Here is a 16,463-nt window from a genome sequence, read left to right as displayed (position 1 = left end):
ACCAAAAGCTAGACGTCTGGCCTGCGACTCTCAAATTTTTTGATTGTATTAAAAATAAAAAAGTGAATGATGAAATTCTATTGGCATTCAAAATGTCTTTCTTCTGTGAACCAGCATGCATGCTTATATATCTGAAAACTGGGTGGTCCTGGGTGCTGGTAATTATAAAAGGAGGCAGTCAAAACCTTTAGTATTTTGTAGTAATTTATTTTCTCTCCTTAACTGGTTTATATTTTGTATTTTTCTCTCTTATCACTCTCAGCCTAATTAAACATTACTTGTTTATTGCCGCTCAGGTGGCGCAGCGGTAAAAAGAAACGCGCTGCAACCAGGGCTGGATTCTGAGAAGCGTCGTATCGAATCCAGCCTTGCTTTACCGGTTCGAAGCTGAGTGGCTATATGAGCAACGATTGGCCGGTTGCTCATGTGGGACAAAGAACCGGATGTGGGTCTCTCTCTGTCAGAATGCGATCGAGTTCTCTGCCGGCTGATTGGAGGCGCTTGCACAGAGATGGGAGGGGGTGCCCTTAGGGTGTGTCTCTCCGCATGCAACGCTAGGTGGCGCCAAACTCGTCAATGTGTGGGTGGCAAAGATGCATCTGGCTGCTGCTCGTGTTTCGGAGGGGATACGGGTTAGCTTCAATCACCTCCGTCAGGGCAGGGTTCGGCATAGACAGAGAGGAAGCACGATGCTAATTGAACAATTGGATGCGCTAAAAGGGGAGAAAAAGGGGTAAAAAAAAAAAATTTAAAAAAAAAAAAAAAAAAAAAACATTACTTGTTTATTCAGAAGGACGCATCACATCATTTAAAACACAACTGTAATTACACATGCATTTATATATCACTAATTATAAATAGTCAGCTGCAAGCCTTATGATCTTGGCTTTGTGTCAGCAGTGTCTGGACCATATTTTTGTGTATTCCAAAAGTAAAGCAAGAGATTCTTCATGCAATTGCCGTCTCTGTAACTACTTTGAGTCCACTTTGAGGATCTGGTGCTAATACTGATATATACTATTCATAATTGATATACAGCCACCAGATTAAAGTTTACATATTACACCCAAGAGAGTAACATTCCGACCAGTTGTCTCCAGCCAGATTGACCAAAATGGCATCCTGTAAAGGCCGGTATTGAATCAAGAAGCGGAGAAGACCACCAAACTGTTAACTGTTAACTCTTTTATTTCTCCTATTTCTCTCTGTCACTCTTACTGGGGGCAATCAGATGTCTGGATTGTTTGAATTCTACAAAGTACTGGGATTACATCACCCAAAATAAATGTCCATGGGCAGCTGCATGCCATTGCAGACTCAGGCACTGATTTTACATCTGCACAGTAAACATACAAACCAGAATATGCAAGCGTATGCATTCTGTATGCGTATCTAAGGCAGCCCAGTATGACTAAGGCATGACTGCTTACAGTTCCCCCACACCCACCGAACAGAAATGGTTCAGTGGGGAAGGCACAGAAGGGAATGTGGACTCCATAACTGTATCATGTGCTTCACACACCCTCCCTCTCCTATCCTCTGAGCATTCTACATACAGCTGTTTCTTTATACTCTACACACTAATATACAGTATATTCATGCATACTTAGCCCCACATACTTGCATACAGAGTGTATAGCAACATTCATACATATTTAAACTGCAAAGTTTAAATCAATGCTTAGAAAGTTTGTGATTTATTTATAAGGCTGATATCAGAGGTTCTATTTTCTCTACTGCATACGCAGAATACAGTATACAGTGACCCATAACATTGACACCATCTAGTGGTCAACAGATGAAGATGATTTAGCAGCCTCTGTCAATGATTTGTGGTTTCTTCAGTAATCTCTTCAATCTGTTTAAGGTGTCATGGAACCAGAGCCTACCTAAAAGCACTACACTTCTGGGACAGGGCATCATACACACATAATTGCACATTTGAGTAGCCCATCAACTTACAGCTGTTAGTTTTATCCGAGTGATTCCCATGTTAATTAAGTGAAAATGTAAAGATAATGACATAAGGTTTAAAAAACAAGATCCCCAACACCTTGGAACTTTGCAGTACCCAAAGTAACTTATGAGGTACTGTGCTGCCCCTTTGCCCATTTAAGATACTAAAAGCTAATGACCAAACCACAGTCACTATCATTACAATAGATTTACTCTACTTTAAGATTATTAAATATAGGTTAATTTATTCATTCATTTATTCACCTTTACTTACTTACCACAAAGAGGCAGTTTAAAACAAACCTTATACCTGCAGGCATTTGTAGGGTGGGAGGGAAATTAAGCACACAGAGAAAAAAACCATATAGACAGGGGGAGCAAGCATGGTGCTCCATAACTGGAAGCTGGAAGTCCAAAAGTAATGGCACCAAAGCATTTAATTTCTTTTACTTTGGGGTAATCACTATATGGAATTATTAGCATGTTTGGAATCCACAAACATTGATTTTGTTTGAACACGTTTACAGATTAGGAACCACCAGATTGTATCCACTAGATGGCAGACTTTGTTTATAGATCTGACCATGACTTTGACACAGAATGAATGTCAAATTATTCACTGGGAAGGATACACCCATGCACATAATCATGTTTTCTCTCCTCACTATGGGCAATTAGTCGATTGTTCCTGAATCTTATTATTATTTATGTTATTAGGTGGTAGGAGCAGAATAAACTAATTCATTTTAGTCTCCACTAGACATAGAAGGAAACACACCCAGGACTATACACCAATCGGGCATAACACTATGACCACCTTCTTAATATTGTGTTGGTCCCCCTTTTGCTGCCAAAACAGCCCTGCAACTGCGACGCACTGTGTATTCTGACACCTTTCTATCAGAACCAGCATTAACTTCAGCAATTTGAGCTACAGTAACTCGTCTGTTGGATCGGTCCACACGGGCCAGCCTTCGCTCCCCATGTGCATCCATGAGCCTTGGCCGCCCATGACCCTGCCACCGGTTTACCACTCTTCCTTTCTTGGACCACTTTTGATAGATACTGACCACTGCAGAACACCCCACAGGAGCTGCAATTTTGGAGATGCTCTGACTCAGTCTAGCCATCACAATTTGGCCCTTGTCAAACATTTTTTCTGCTTCTAACACATCAACTTTGAGGATAAAATGTTCGCTTGCTGCTGAATATATCCCACCCACTAACAGGTGCCGTGATGAAGAAATAATGAGTGTTATTCACTTCACCTGTCAGTGGTCATAATGTTATGCCTGGTCATTGTATATTGCATGGCAATACACACACATTTTTTGCTCACACCAAGGGGCAATTTACATGAACCAATTCACTTTTTGCTATACTTAAAAAAATAAACAGAGGACTCATAGAAAGCACATGTGGAGTACTCCACACAAAAGAGGATTAAACATATGCCTTTTGACCCTGGAGCTGTGTAACACCCACAGTGCCTGCTTTACCATCATGCTGCCAGACTGATTTTTGTGTTCTCTTAAAACACGTCATGAAGATTTTTTTTAATATATCAAGTCTCTGATGACCAATATAAAGCTAATAAAGTGCTGCATACAATGTCTGTAAATGACGCATTTCTTCAAATGGTCACATGATGTAAATGGTCACATGAATAAAAGACACATACCTGTCCACAAACACACTCAACTCCTGCTCTATAAAACACATTACTCATGATTTATTCACAGAAGCAGCTTCACATAAAGCTATAAAAAAAACCTGTGATGCTTTAGTGCGTTTTCTTTAAATATTAAAGACAGAACACTCAGACGAACACAAGTCAAAACTAGCTAAACTCCAGAAGCCAGCAGGACAGTATGCTATTTAACAGATGTTATTTACTAAAGTCTGGCACTATGGGAGAAATCAGAAAGAGTGAAGTCCTGCAAAAACATCCTCTTTCAGGGCCAGACACCACTGTCCTGTCTGTACTATAACTATTTATGAAGACACTGCACTAACTTACAGCCAGAGTTCTATTAATAGAAAGCATCTGTACAGCAGTGTTGCAATTTTTCATTTCTGCTTTTTTAGGCTAATTTGGGAAAACAATAGGTATTAATATGGCATTTTTATTTGCTGCCATAACAGCACCCGCTCCTCAAATAAAAATTTTTACTTGAACTTGACTGCAGGGAACCATCATGACTGGGTAGCGGTAAAAATAGTCCAGGAGTACTCAAATAGAACATCGTGTGTGGTGTTCTAGAACACACAGCCCACTATACGCAAAAAGATGCTTTTAAGAAATCTTTGGGACAATAAATCATCAAGACACCAAATTGAGGACTAAATACATTTATGATAATCTTGTTTACGGGAATGTGTTTAAATGGCAATTAATTAATTAAGTGCATTTTTCATAGCTGGGTAAGGGAAATCAACTACGTGAACACAAACAAACTAGATGAAAACACATTTTGCATTGACAACACACTGATGACTGCAGGGGTTTGCTTATCTTCAGCCAAAAGAGCTTTAGCACCTAACTCAGCAAAGAGTTTCTTTATGGACCTTAAAAAATTGAGTGCTTCCAATTTTGTAGGAACCTTAACGCATGCTTTCTCTACACTTTCTGGCTAAATAAACCTCACAGTGCTAGTGCAAAACTCCTAATGAAAATGTCCTGACTGATTTGGACTGTTTTAATCAAATGGCACACCACATAATAAAGGTAAAGCTAGAAGGCATGCTTAACAAACATCAAAGCTTTTAAAGCTTAGTTAATTAGTTTTATTGATGCTGACAGAAACCCGAAACCTTTAATAACCTCTTTGGTCTTATGAAAGCATTGGCATATTATGTCACGGCAGAAAATTACAAGAATTACAAAAAGGGTCATTTTCAAAAAGCTAGTTTCAAATTGTCCCCTCTGTATGATGTATCCCAGCTACTGTTCAGATTCATGTTTTGAACTGTAACTGCTCTAAGATGTGGATATCAAAAATGTTGGTTTCTAAACTTTCTCAACATTTTTAAAGCCATAATGATGACAGTAAATCACACTTTTATTTTAGAGGTTTGCAAAGAACTACATACAGTAGACCAGGGGTTTCCAGGGGTGACCTGAGGGCCGCATACAGAAAAATATACAAAGGAATGGGCCACTCACTAGACGTGAGGTATACTCACTCTACTGAGGTCTCAGTTCTAATGCATGAATACTGGCAAAATCAATCAAATGCAGGTAAATTACGTTTGATAATTGAACATGTTTGAAGAAAAAAAACCTCCATCACAGCTCTCCATTATTAGATTTTCATTTTGTTTTTTACAAAAAGGTTGACAGGTCATTCTCTCCTGTCCTGTATGAAGGGAGAGACAAGAGAAATAAGGGGATGTGGCGCCACCAAGTGTTTAAACTAAGAAGTACAACACAGTTAAGCACAAATATTATGTGTGGGCCGTAGTCCATTATATTTTTTGACTTTGATACGGGCCAACTAAAAATGGATGGCGGGCCGCAGTTGGCCCGCGGGCCGCAGTTGGCCCGCGGGCCGTAGTTTGGACACCCCTGCAGTAGACCCTTCACTTACGAATTTAATTGGTTCCGAAGGGCTGTTCTTAAGTCGAAATGTTCGTGATTTAAACCTATTTTTCCCATAAGAAATAATGTAAATAGAATTAATCCGTGCCAGACCTCCCAAACCACCCCCTTACCTAACAGTTCTAATGTCTTAAATGGTCTTTTCTGTTAGAAATACAAGTATATCTTCCCTTAAATCTTATATAATAGAATAGACATTCTTGTAATAAACAATAATAAACAACAATACACAGTATTACTGTACATAAAAACACACACCACATTTCAATGCAGTATATGTGCTGTACCATACACCATAATACATTTCCTTCTTTTTTTTATAAAATTTATCTACCAGAAACAACAATAACTCTCATATTTCTCTATTATTTCCTTCTTTATTTTAATAGTATTGTATTTTGTAGATGTAATTGCACAAAAAAAAATACTTTACTCAGCGGACTTCCTTCTTCTCTCTCACTAACTGTCCCCTCTGTCTGATACACAGTGACAGCTACTGGCAGGAGTAATTATACAACACAACAATGTTTTCTCTGCAGCTTCTTTTTGGCCATTTTAATATAGAATTTTACGAAATATAAAGAAAACACAGAAAAAAACACTCCGTCCGCTGTCCAAATGTTCGCTCACTGTATATATATATATATATATATATATATATATAGAGAGAGAGAGAGAGAGACGGTCGGAGTGAACGTGTTCAAGACGTCACGTGTTTTGCAAATTTTGGTTCGTCATCCGAAATTTGTTCGCATGTTAAGTTGAAAAAGATCGTTCGTAACCCAAAATGTTCATATGGTAAACCGTTTGTAACTCAAGGGTCTACTGTACTGTATTTATAATGGTTTATGTTTTTCTAGCATTTTAATCAATGCTAAAAAATGTTTTTCAATACTTTTGTTAAAGTTCGTACCACAGCCCAGCCAGTTTTACTAAAGCACATTTTATTTATTTACCAGTGTCTACTTTGCATTTAATTTATTTTAATATTCAACATTTAGCTCTTAGCAGTGCATTGTCACAGATATGAATGCCTGGTGGAACAGAGAGGTTTTGATCACTTGTCCACTTACAGTAAATAATATGTAATTTATGCAGTACCACACATCACACCAATATAGTGTGTACTATAATATATACATTATTTTGTATTGTTATTATTTTTTCATTATTACTTTTCCCCTCAGTATTTTGTCATATTGTCTTAATGGTTTTAGACTCATTGGTGAGTAGCTCTGCCATCAGGATTACTGATGCAACTTTAATCAAATCAATAGCAATAGGGAGTACGTCACCACATCCTCTGAGCGGAATCTCAACCAAGTCATTTTCCATCTTAATCATTACCCAAACTGGCTTTTCTGTATACTTAAGACATGGTAGCTAAAGAACATTGATCTATCTATGGACTGAAGCACACAACCATCCTTATAAATGATTTAATTAATATAAGAGCAATCTTCAAGGGTCCTGTTTCATCTGTGCAAGCATTAACATTCACTTTAACACATTTGTTCATTCAAAGATAAAGAAAATGTTTATTTTTTCTATACAAACATCATTACTGGAAAAGTAGGGTAATTAATGTAAGGGACATAAAATATAATAAAAACAAGAATCTGTGATTTGTTCATTCTCTTAAACTGTTATTTGTCTGACAAAAGTACAATGAAATTCCAATTAATGTTTTGGCTGATTAACTTGGGGGTGGGACAAAATAAGAGTAAACAAATTAATGCATTTTTTAAGTTACACTGCCTTAAAACATTCAACAATCAGGTAAACTAGTATTAAGTTGGGTATCATGATGGATATAAAAGAAGGAACCATTTTTTTTGCCAAACTTCATGAGAGAACTTATCAGTGAAAGACTGCCAATAATTTAGGTATTTTACCATCTGCATCTACCATACATAATATTGTGAAAAGATTCAGAAGATCTGGTGAAATCTCAGTCTATACAGAGCAAGGCCAGAAACCACTGCTAAATGTGTGTGACCTTCAACCCCTCAGACAGCATTGCATGAGAAAGCACTTCATCAGCCAAAAGTACAAAAACCAACATCTGTCATGGCATATAGGGGTCATTACTGCCCATAGCACGTGTTACTTGCAAGTGTGTAAAAGTTGACATGAAGACAGGTATACACTGGGGTTTTAAAGAGACATGCAATCAAGGTGACATTTTTACCAGAGAAGACCATGGTTAAGTCATCAAGACCAAGACCTCATTCTACAGTACTCAAGAGTGTGGCTTCATAGACAAAAAGTGTGTCGCTTGACCGGCCTGCCTGCAGCCTGACATCTATTGAAAATGTATGGCACATCATAAGGAGAATCAGACGATGACCACCATGGACTATTGCGCAGCTAAAATCTCCTATCAAACATTCATTCATTTATTGTATGTTTTACCACCACTTTATCATATTCAGGGTCAGGGTGGGTCAGAATCATTGGGCGAAAGGCAGGGAACACCCCAGATACACCCCCATCACAGGCCAGATACACACACACACACATTCACACACACTTTTAGTAACAATTTTAGTAGCTCCAATTGGCCTGACTGCATGTCTTTGAACTTCTGGGAGGCAACCGGAGCACCCAGAGGAAATCCACACATCCACACAACCCAAGCCATTATTGCTAAAAAGTCTGTATAGACATTGCTTTGTGCACAGTGCCACAGTCATGCTGGAACAGGAAAGGGCCTTCCCTAAACTGTTGCTGCAAAGTTGGAAGCATATCATTTTTATAATTATTTCATCATTAGAATGGGTGTTCCTAGGCTTCAAAACGTATAAAAACCATGACATCACAAGGGGTAGTAAAATCTGGGCTTTTAAACAGCATCTCCTACCTTGAGCTGCACCAGATGAGCATCCACATGTCTGTTTAGGCTGTCCTGCTGTACTGATTGGGTGAGCTCTCTCACTCTCTCTGCTGTGTTTCTCAGCCAGGTCTCGATCTCAGGTAGGTGCAGCACCACCTTCCAGTCGGCTCCTGTGTGCAGTGGAGGGGGTTTCTTATAACTCTGCCGACGATCTGGGCTCTGAAGAACTCCATCTTCGCTCCCACCAGGCCTACATGGGTCTTCCTTAGTGCTGGACTCCAAGGTGGGTGTGACTGAGGTGATCATAGGAGAGGCAGCCTCACTGGCCACTGGAGACACGGCTATACTCATGGCGAAGATGTGCTAGATCCTTATGATTGGGGCTGTGAAGTGAAGAAAGAGAGTGGAAAAGGGGGTGGGGTGTTAAATGACAGAAGCAAATAGATAAGTAAATTTAAAAAGCTAGAGTAGGAATAATAAATGCATCAATAATGCAAGTAATTTAGGATACAAATCCATCAGAACTCCCCGTTATGACCCAATAGCATAGATGACACGTTCAAAATGAACTGAACTTTTTACTGCAGGAGATACAAATTCAAGAATGTGAATTTTATACATTTGTCCACTACACAAGTGCTATAACAACCTTTATTCTTCTGGGAAGGCTTTCCACATCTTGGAATGAGGCTGTGAAAATGAAAGGTCAGGCAGTGACATTGAATTGGGGGGACCGATTAATTGTAAAGGTGTTCAGTTGGGGTTAAGGTTCAGGCGATGTGCAGGTCTTTAGACTTCCTTCACACAAAACTTTTCAAACCATGTTTTTATGGACCTTGCTTCCTTCGCAAACTGTTGATACAAAGTTAAAAGCATCCTCTAGGCCACCCAAAGAGGATGTGTCCCTGCTGAGTCTGGTTCCTCTCAAGGTTTAAGTGAGTGTAACCAAATCCAGCCAGGGTACTCTGGTATGGTATGAGTTACATGGCCATTGAAACATGAACAAAGTAGAAATAAAATTTCTACTCTTTGGACTCTCAACCTTTCAATCAATAGCCCAAAGCTCTAGCCACTAGGCTACCACTGTACCGAAAACAAAACAAAAGAACAACATGCAGGCTGACTAACAATTCAGAACACAAAGCTCTTTTACATGAATCGATCTATCAGGAACAATAATTAAATTTTTCTTGATACTCTATATTTTATCATATTATCAAAAGAATGTGTAATATGAGTTCTGTTACACACAGCAGGACCTAACAGAATTAAAGCTTTAAGGACATACCGATCTTTCCAGCCTTAAAAGAAACCCTGGATATTCCAGCTGGTTAAAAAGCTTCAACCCATTCATTCTCGAGAGAGTGAAATTGTCTTTTTATTCCAGCATTTGCCTTTCACTGCCATGCTGAGTGAGTGACAGCCACAGCGTGGCACTGCTCCTACCCACATGTGTGAGAGAGAGATGTACTACAGATGGGAATAAAAAGCTAAGTCTGTTTCTCATGAAGGAAAATCAAAATCAGTGCACTTACAGAAAAACTGCTTTTTTTAAGTGTAAGCGAAGTTATAGAGCTGACCTCACATTGTTCTAGAAAACAGTGCATAACCAAACATCTCTAAGAGAAAGAGGAGAGAGGAAGAGAATGATTTAAGGATTCTTCAGATGACTAACACTTCCACTGTGTGTCAGAATGACGTACAGGGATAGGAGTGAGATCACTTACTAGAAAGAACACTTGATTCATTCAGCAGTTACGACAAGTGCTACAGCTCTTGTCCATCAATTACTGATCTGAAAATCCTTAATATCATTCTCAGCTATACTGGTTTTCAACCACATTACTGGTTTATGTTTGCTGTGCATTTATTAGAAAAATGTGATATGAGCAGTAGCTCAGCTGTTAATTTTCTGGACTATTGTTCAAAAGGTTGCTGGTTTAAAACCCACCACTAACACATTTGGGCCCATGAGCAAGGCCCTTAACATGGCCATTGCTTAAATTGTATTGAACTGTATTCACAATTGTAAGTCACTTGGACAAAAGTATTTGCTAAATGTCAGATTTAAATTCAATAAGCCAGACTAACAAATAGACAGATTACTAGAGTTATTAAAAATGAAGAAACGTGAGGCATAAGTGGGCTAATTGATAACCTGAAGATAAATAAACTGGATCATGTTTGGTGCCATCATAACCACTGGGCCCTGCTAGCATTTTCAACTCCCGCATAGCCAAAGTCAAACCCCTCTTTGTGCTCTTTGGAGGATTAATGCCCTTCTTAAATGCAAGAGATAGAAATGTGAGTAGATTTCAGTAAACATAGAGGAAGATTAAAGCGGCTTGGTGGATAGCACTGTTGCCTCCCAGCAAGAAGATCCTGGGTTTAGTTCCCAAGTGTCCTTTCTGTGTGGAGTTTGCATGTTCTTCCAGTGTCTGCGTGGGTTTCCTCCAGGTGTTCCGGTTTCCTCCCACAGTCCAAAGATATGCAGTCAGGTTAATTGGAGATACTAAATTTCACGAGGTATAGATGGCTGTGTGAATGTGTGTGCAAGTGTGTTTGCCCTGTGATGGACTGACAATCGGTTCGGGGTGTTTTCTGCCTTTCACCCATTGATTTAGGCACACAACCACCCTGAATAGGATTAAGCAATGATAGGCAATGAATGAATGAATGGATGAAAGGAACATACACATGACCTTAACATGAGTTAAGGTATTCCAGGTTTGAATTTGGTGTGGATGAACACCAGAGGCCTGAACAGAGCCCTGACTTTAACCAAGAACAAGCTTCATGTTTAATGAAACGTCTGTCAGAAGGTTAAAAGGTCAGATGTCAGATGACCGTGTGGGCTTAATGGAAATAAACAGGTAAACTGGTAATCAACAACACAGGCAGATTTTCTGCAGTAAAACTGGTCTATAGCAGGGCACGCCCGTGTGTGTGCTCTTTATAAAAGCCTATCATATTGCAAGCTGGCTTTGATAACTTAGACAAGTCATAGGAGACAGACTCAATACAGCTGAATAAAAAGAGGAGGTTGTGATGGGAGGAGCCTCCCAATAATCCTGTAACACCAGGAGGCCTGTAACTGCGTTTAAAACCTATTTCCTGCCATAGAGTGGTTTAGCATGACTGGCATCATCATGATGCATGTGGGCCGTTACCAGAGCACTGCACTGTGTGTATACTGGTCTATGCTGCAAACTGTAAGTGTATGTACTGTAAACTATGTCTAACTACCATAGAGGAATAAAATGGGTAACCAAAGTATACTAGCCAGAGGCAAATAACATGGAGGTCTTGAGAGAATTCTGCTGGAAAACAATGGGAGGATTCTTCTTGATTGGGCTTTAACACAACATGTCCTGAATTATTTGTTGCTGCTCTGATTCCTATTAAAAAAGAAAATAATAAATGTCTCAAAACACAAAATAATAGATTGAGGTCGTTCGTGGAGGGTGGCTAATACGTACAGTCATTGACTTAGTATTTAAGACGAAAAGATTAATTGCATTTTTGCATTTGTTTAATTGAATCAGGCCCTCAAGTGGTAAATTACGCTAGCCAACTAGCGCTTGGATCCAGGGTTCGAATTGGCTGGTTGGCATATACAAACAGACATGATTGGCTATGTCTGAGGGGATGGCTAAGTCCCCATGATGGACTAGCATTTAAGGTGTGTCACGCACTGCAGCCAGCGAATTTGGGAAAACCAAGCCCATCATGACCCTGACCAGGTTAAAGTGGTAGTAAAATATGATAATTATTTCATTTATTTATTACTGAATTAGATCAAATTACTTAATTGCAATACGATCCTCACAAGTGTATGTAAGCTTTTAACTTTTCTGCCACTTTTCCCTGTGACTGAACAACTGGAACACACTTCCGGTGGTAATTTGGTGGTGTAAACCTTTTATTAAAGCAAGTTAATCACAAAAGTTACTGTGATTTTAGCACGGGGATGACGTTTTTGGCATGACGCGAAGCGGAGTGCCTAAAACTTCTTTCCCCGTGCTAAAATCATAGCAGTAACGCACGGTCTCGAGTGGCTTATTGCTTTTATAAAACAGTGGTAAACATAAAATATAATAAATACAACAATGTTTAATTCATAAATGTATTTATTGTGTATAAACTTACAATAAAGCGTTCTTCCGCGACGCAAGGTAGTTCGATTAACAGTGTTGCTAGGCAACAATAGTGAAAATAACATTAACTTTTTCTTTTCAGTGGTGTATTAATATGGAATGATGTGAGGTGGTCATAGGTGTGCGTTTATCGGGGATTTTACAACGGCTTCGAACGCGGCTCAGCCAATCAGATTTTAGGACCGGAACTATCTGTTTTATAAATAGCCATTTTACTTTTTGGCAAGACTTTCAATTTCTTATGAACAATTGACCGTAGATGATGAATTCTCTGCACCCTATACAAAAGTACAAACATACTAAAAGTTAGGACAGTAAGAAAAAAACACACACATACTGTATATGTATATATATATATATATATATGTATATATGTATGTATGTGTATATATATACGTATATCTATATATATCTATATATATGTGTGTATATGTGTATATGTGTGTATGTGTGTATACATACATCATACATACATCAATACATACATCAATACATACATCCATACATACATACAGTGTATCACAAAAGTGAGTACACCCCTCACATTTCTGCAGATATTTAAGTATATCTTTTCATGGGACAACACTGACAAAATGACACTTTGACACAATGAAAAGTAGTCTGTGTGCAGCTTATATAACAGTGTAAATTTATTCTTCCCTCAAAATAACTCAATATACAGCCATTAATGTCTAAACCACCGGCAACAAAAGTGAGTACACCCCTTAGTGAAAGTTCCTGAAGTGTCAATATTTTGTGTGGCCACCATTATTTCCCAGAACTGCCTTAACTCTCCTGGGCATGGAGTTTACCAGAGCTTCACAGGTTGCCACTGGAATGCTTTTCCACTCCTCCATGACGACATCACGGAGCTGGCGGATATTCGAGACTTTGCGCTCCTCCACCTTCCGCTTGAGGATGCCCCAAAGATGTTCTATTGGGTTTAGGTCTGGAGACATGCTTGGCCAGTCCATCACCTTTACCCTCAGCCTCTTCAATAAAGCAGTGGTCGTCTTAGAGGTGTGTTTGGGGTCATTATCATGCTGGAACACTGCCCTGCGACCCAGTTTCCGGAGGGAGGGGATCATGCTCTGCTTCAGTATTTCACAGTACATATTGGAGTTCATGTGTCCCTCAATGAAATGTAACTCCCCAACACCTGCTGCACTCATGCAGCCCCAGACCATGGCATTCCCACCACCATGCTTGACTGTAGGCATGACACACTTATCTTTGTACTCCTCACCTGATTGCCGCCACACATGCTTGAGACCATCTGAACCAAACAAATTAATCTTGGTCTCATCAGACCATAGGACATGGTTCCAGTAATCCATGTCCTTTGTTGACATGTCTTCAGCAAACTGTTTGCGGGCTTTCTTGTGTAGAGACTTCAGAAGAGGCTTCCTTCTGGGGTGACAGCCATGCAGACCAATTTGATGTAGTGTGCGGCGTATGGTCTGAGCACTGACAGGCTGACCCCCCACGTTTTCAATCTCTGCAGCAATGCTGACAGCACTCCTGCGCCTATCTTTCAAAGACAGCAGTTGGATGTGACGCTGAGCACGTGCACTCAGCTTCTTTGGACGACCAACGCGAGGTCGGTTCTGAGTGGACCCTGCTCTTTTAAAACGCTGGATGATCTTGGCCACTGTGCTGCAGCTCAGTTTCAGGGTGTTGGCAATCTTCTTGTAGCCTTGGCCATCTTCATGTAGCGCAACAATTCGTCTTTTAAGATCCTCAGTGAGTTCTTTGCCATGAGGTGCCATGTTGGAACTTTCAGTGACCAGTATGAGAGAGTGTGAGAGCTGTACTACTAAATTGAACACACCTGCTCCCGATGCACACCTGAGACCTAGTAACACTAACAAATCACATGACATTTTGGAGGGAAAATGACAAGCAGTGCTCAATTTGGACATTTAGGGGTGTAGTCTCTTAGGGGTGTACTCACTTTTGTTGCCGGTGGTTTAGACATTAATGGCTGTATATTGAGTTATTTTGAGGGAAGAATAAATTTACACTGTTATATAAGCTGCACACAGACTACTTTTCATTGTGTCAAAGTGTCATTTTGTCAGTGTTGTCCCATGAAAAGATATACTTAAACATCTGCAGAAATGTGAGGGGTGTACTCACTTTTGTGATACACTGTACATATTAGGGCTGTCGAAGTTAACGCGATAACGCATTAAGACAGCGTTTCTCAAATGTAAACGAGCGTCGTAGTGATGCACTTTCTTAATAAAGAAATAAATACATGGTATATTTACAAGTTGTCGGGAGCAGAACACTTTTATTACTTTTTCTGTTACGGTACCGAATAGCGGACAGCTAGTCGTTAGCCAAGCATGCTATTCCATGAACTATGGAAGCCCCAAAGGGTCAAAACACACTCACTTCTTGTAGAAACGTCCATCAAACCATTGTCACGATACAACCACAGAAAAGTCTGTTACAATAACTACTCCTTATCCCACCTAAAGCACCGCTGATCTACAATGTTTGCTGATGGAGAAATTTTAACCTACAATCTGACATGTATACGAAGTGAAGGGTCTCTGCTGGATAGTATTACTGCCTAGTATGTGAGTGCATAAAACTCCCTTACAGTTTTCTCTTGTCCCAGCAGTTTTTAACATAAGTACATTTAGCATAAAATGTGTTCACCATTTTAATTGTAACATTTCACTTAAAAATCCTTGTTTTCTATAACATTTACACATTTTTTTAATGTGATTAATCGCGATTAACTATATAAAATTCTGAGCTTAATCGCGATTAAAAATTTTAATCGTTTGACAGCCCTAATATATATATATTTGAAAACCGATATGAGTATAGTTTTCTTTTAAAAATTCTACATGAAATAGCCCATAATGACAAAGTGAAAACATGTTTTTAGTTTTTAGACATTTTTGTAAATTTATTACAAATGTAAACATAATAGGTACATAAGTATTTACACCCATGGCTTAATATTTTGTTGAAGCACCTTTGGCAGCAATCACAGCCTCAAATCTTCTTGGGTATGTCTGTACAAGCTTGGCACACCTGTTTTTGGGCATTTTCTCTCATTCTTCTCTGCAGATCCTCTCAAGCTCAGTCAGGTTGGATGGACAGCGTCTGTAGACAGCCATTTTTAGGTCTTTCCAGAGATGTTCAATTGGATTCAAGTCCGGGCTCTGGCTGGGCCACTCAAGGACATTCACAGACTGCTCCTGAAGCCACTCCTTTGGTATCTTGGCTGTGTGCTTTGGGTCATTGTCGTCACCCTAGTCGGAGTTTTAGAGCACTCTTGAGCAGGTTATATTTGGCTGCTGTCATCTTACCCTCTATGTGGACTAGTCGCCCAGTTCCTGCCGCAGAAAAACATCCCCACAGCATGATGCTGCCACCACCATGCCTGACAGTAGGGATGGTGTTAGCCAGGCGATGAGCAGTGCCTGTTTTTCTCCAGACATGACGCTTGTAGTTCAGGCCAAAAAGTTCTATTTTGGTTTCATCAGACCAGGGAATTTTGATTCCTCTGGTCTTAGAATCCTTAAGCGAGCTGCCATGTGCCTTTTAGTGAGGAGTGGCTTCCATCTGGCCACTCTACCATAAAGGCCTGATTGGTGGAGTGTGTTAGCAATGGTTCACCTACTGGATGGTTGTCCTATCTCCACAAGGGAACACTGGAGCTCTGCCTTAGTGACCATTGGGTTCTTGGTCACCTCTCTGACCAAGGCATTTCTTCCCCGATTACTCAGTTTGGTCAGGCGGCCAGATCTAGGGAGGGTTCTGGTGGTTCCAAACTTCTTCCATTTCCGAATAATGGAGACCACAGTGCTTTTCGGGAACTTCAATGCTGCCGAAATTTTTTGTATCCTTCCCCAGATTTGTGCCTTGACACAATCTGGTCTCGGAGGTC

General features: G+C 39.7%; 1 protein-coding gene across 1 annotated transcript in view; it reads right to left on the bottom strand.

The window, feature by feature from the left end:
• Positions 1-16,463, bottom strand: part of akap6 (A kinase (PRKA) anchor protein 6) — a 151,716-nt gene that overhangs the window by 128,919 nt on the left and 6,334 nt on the right. The window contains exon 2 of the mRNA XM_063007486.1: positions 8,421-8,776. Coding sequence (XP_062863556.1) covers positions 8,421-8,744 — 324 coding nt within the window. The 5' untranslated portion in view covers positions 8,745-8,776. The remainder of the gene's footprint in view (positions 1-8,420; positions 8,777-16,463) is intronic.

The sequence above is a fragment of the Trichomycterus rosablanca genome, chromosome 13, assembly GCF_030014385.1.
Source record: "Trichomycterus rosablanca isolate fTriRos1 chromosome 13, fTriRos1.hap1, whole genome shotgun sequence".
Taxonomy (NCBI): Eukaryota; Metazoa; Chordata; class Actinopteri; order Siluriformes; family Trichomycteridae; genus Trichomycterus; species Trichomycterus rosablanca.
Note: the sequence above shows the minus strand (reverse complement) of the source record. Positions and strands in the feature narration are given on the sequence as shown.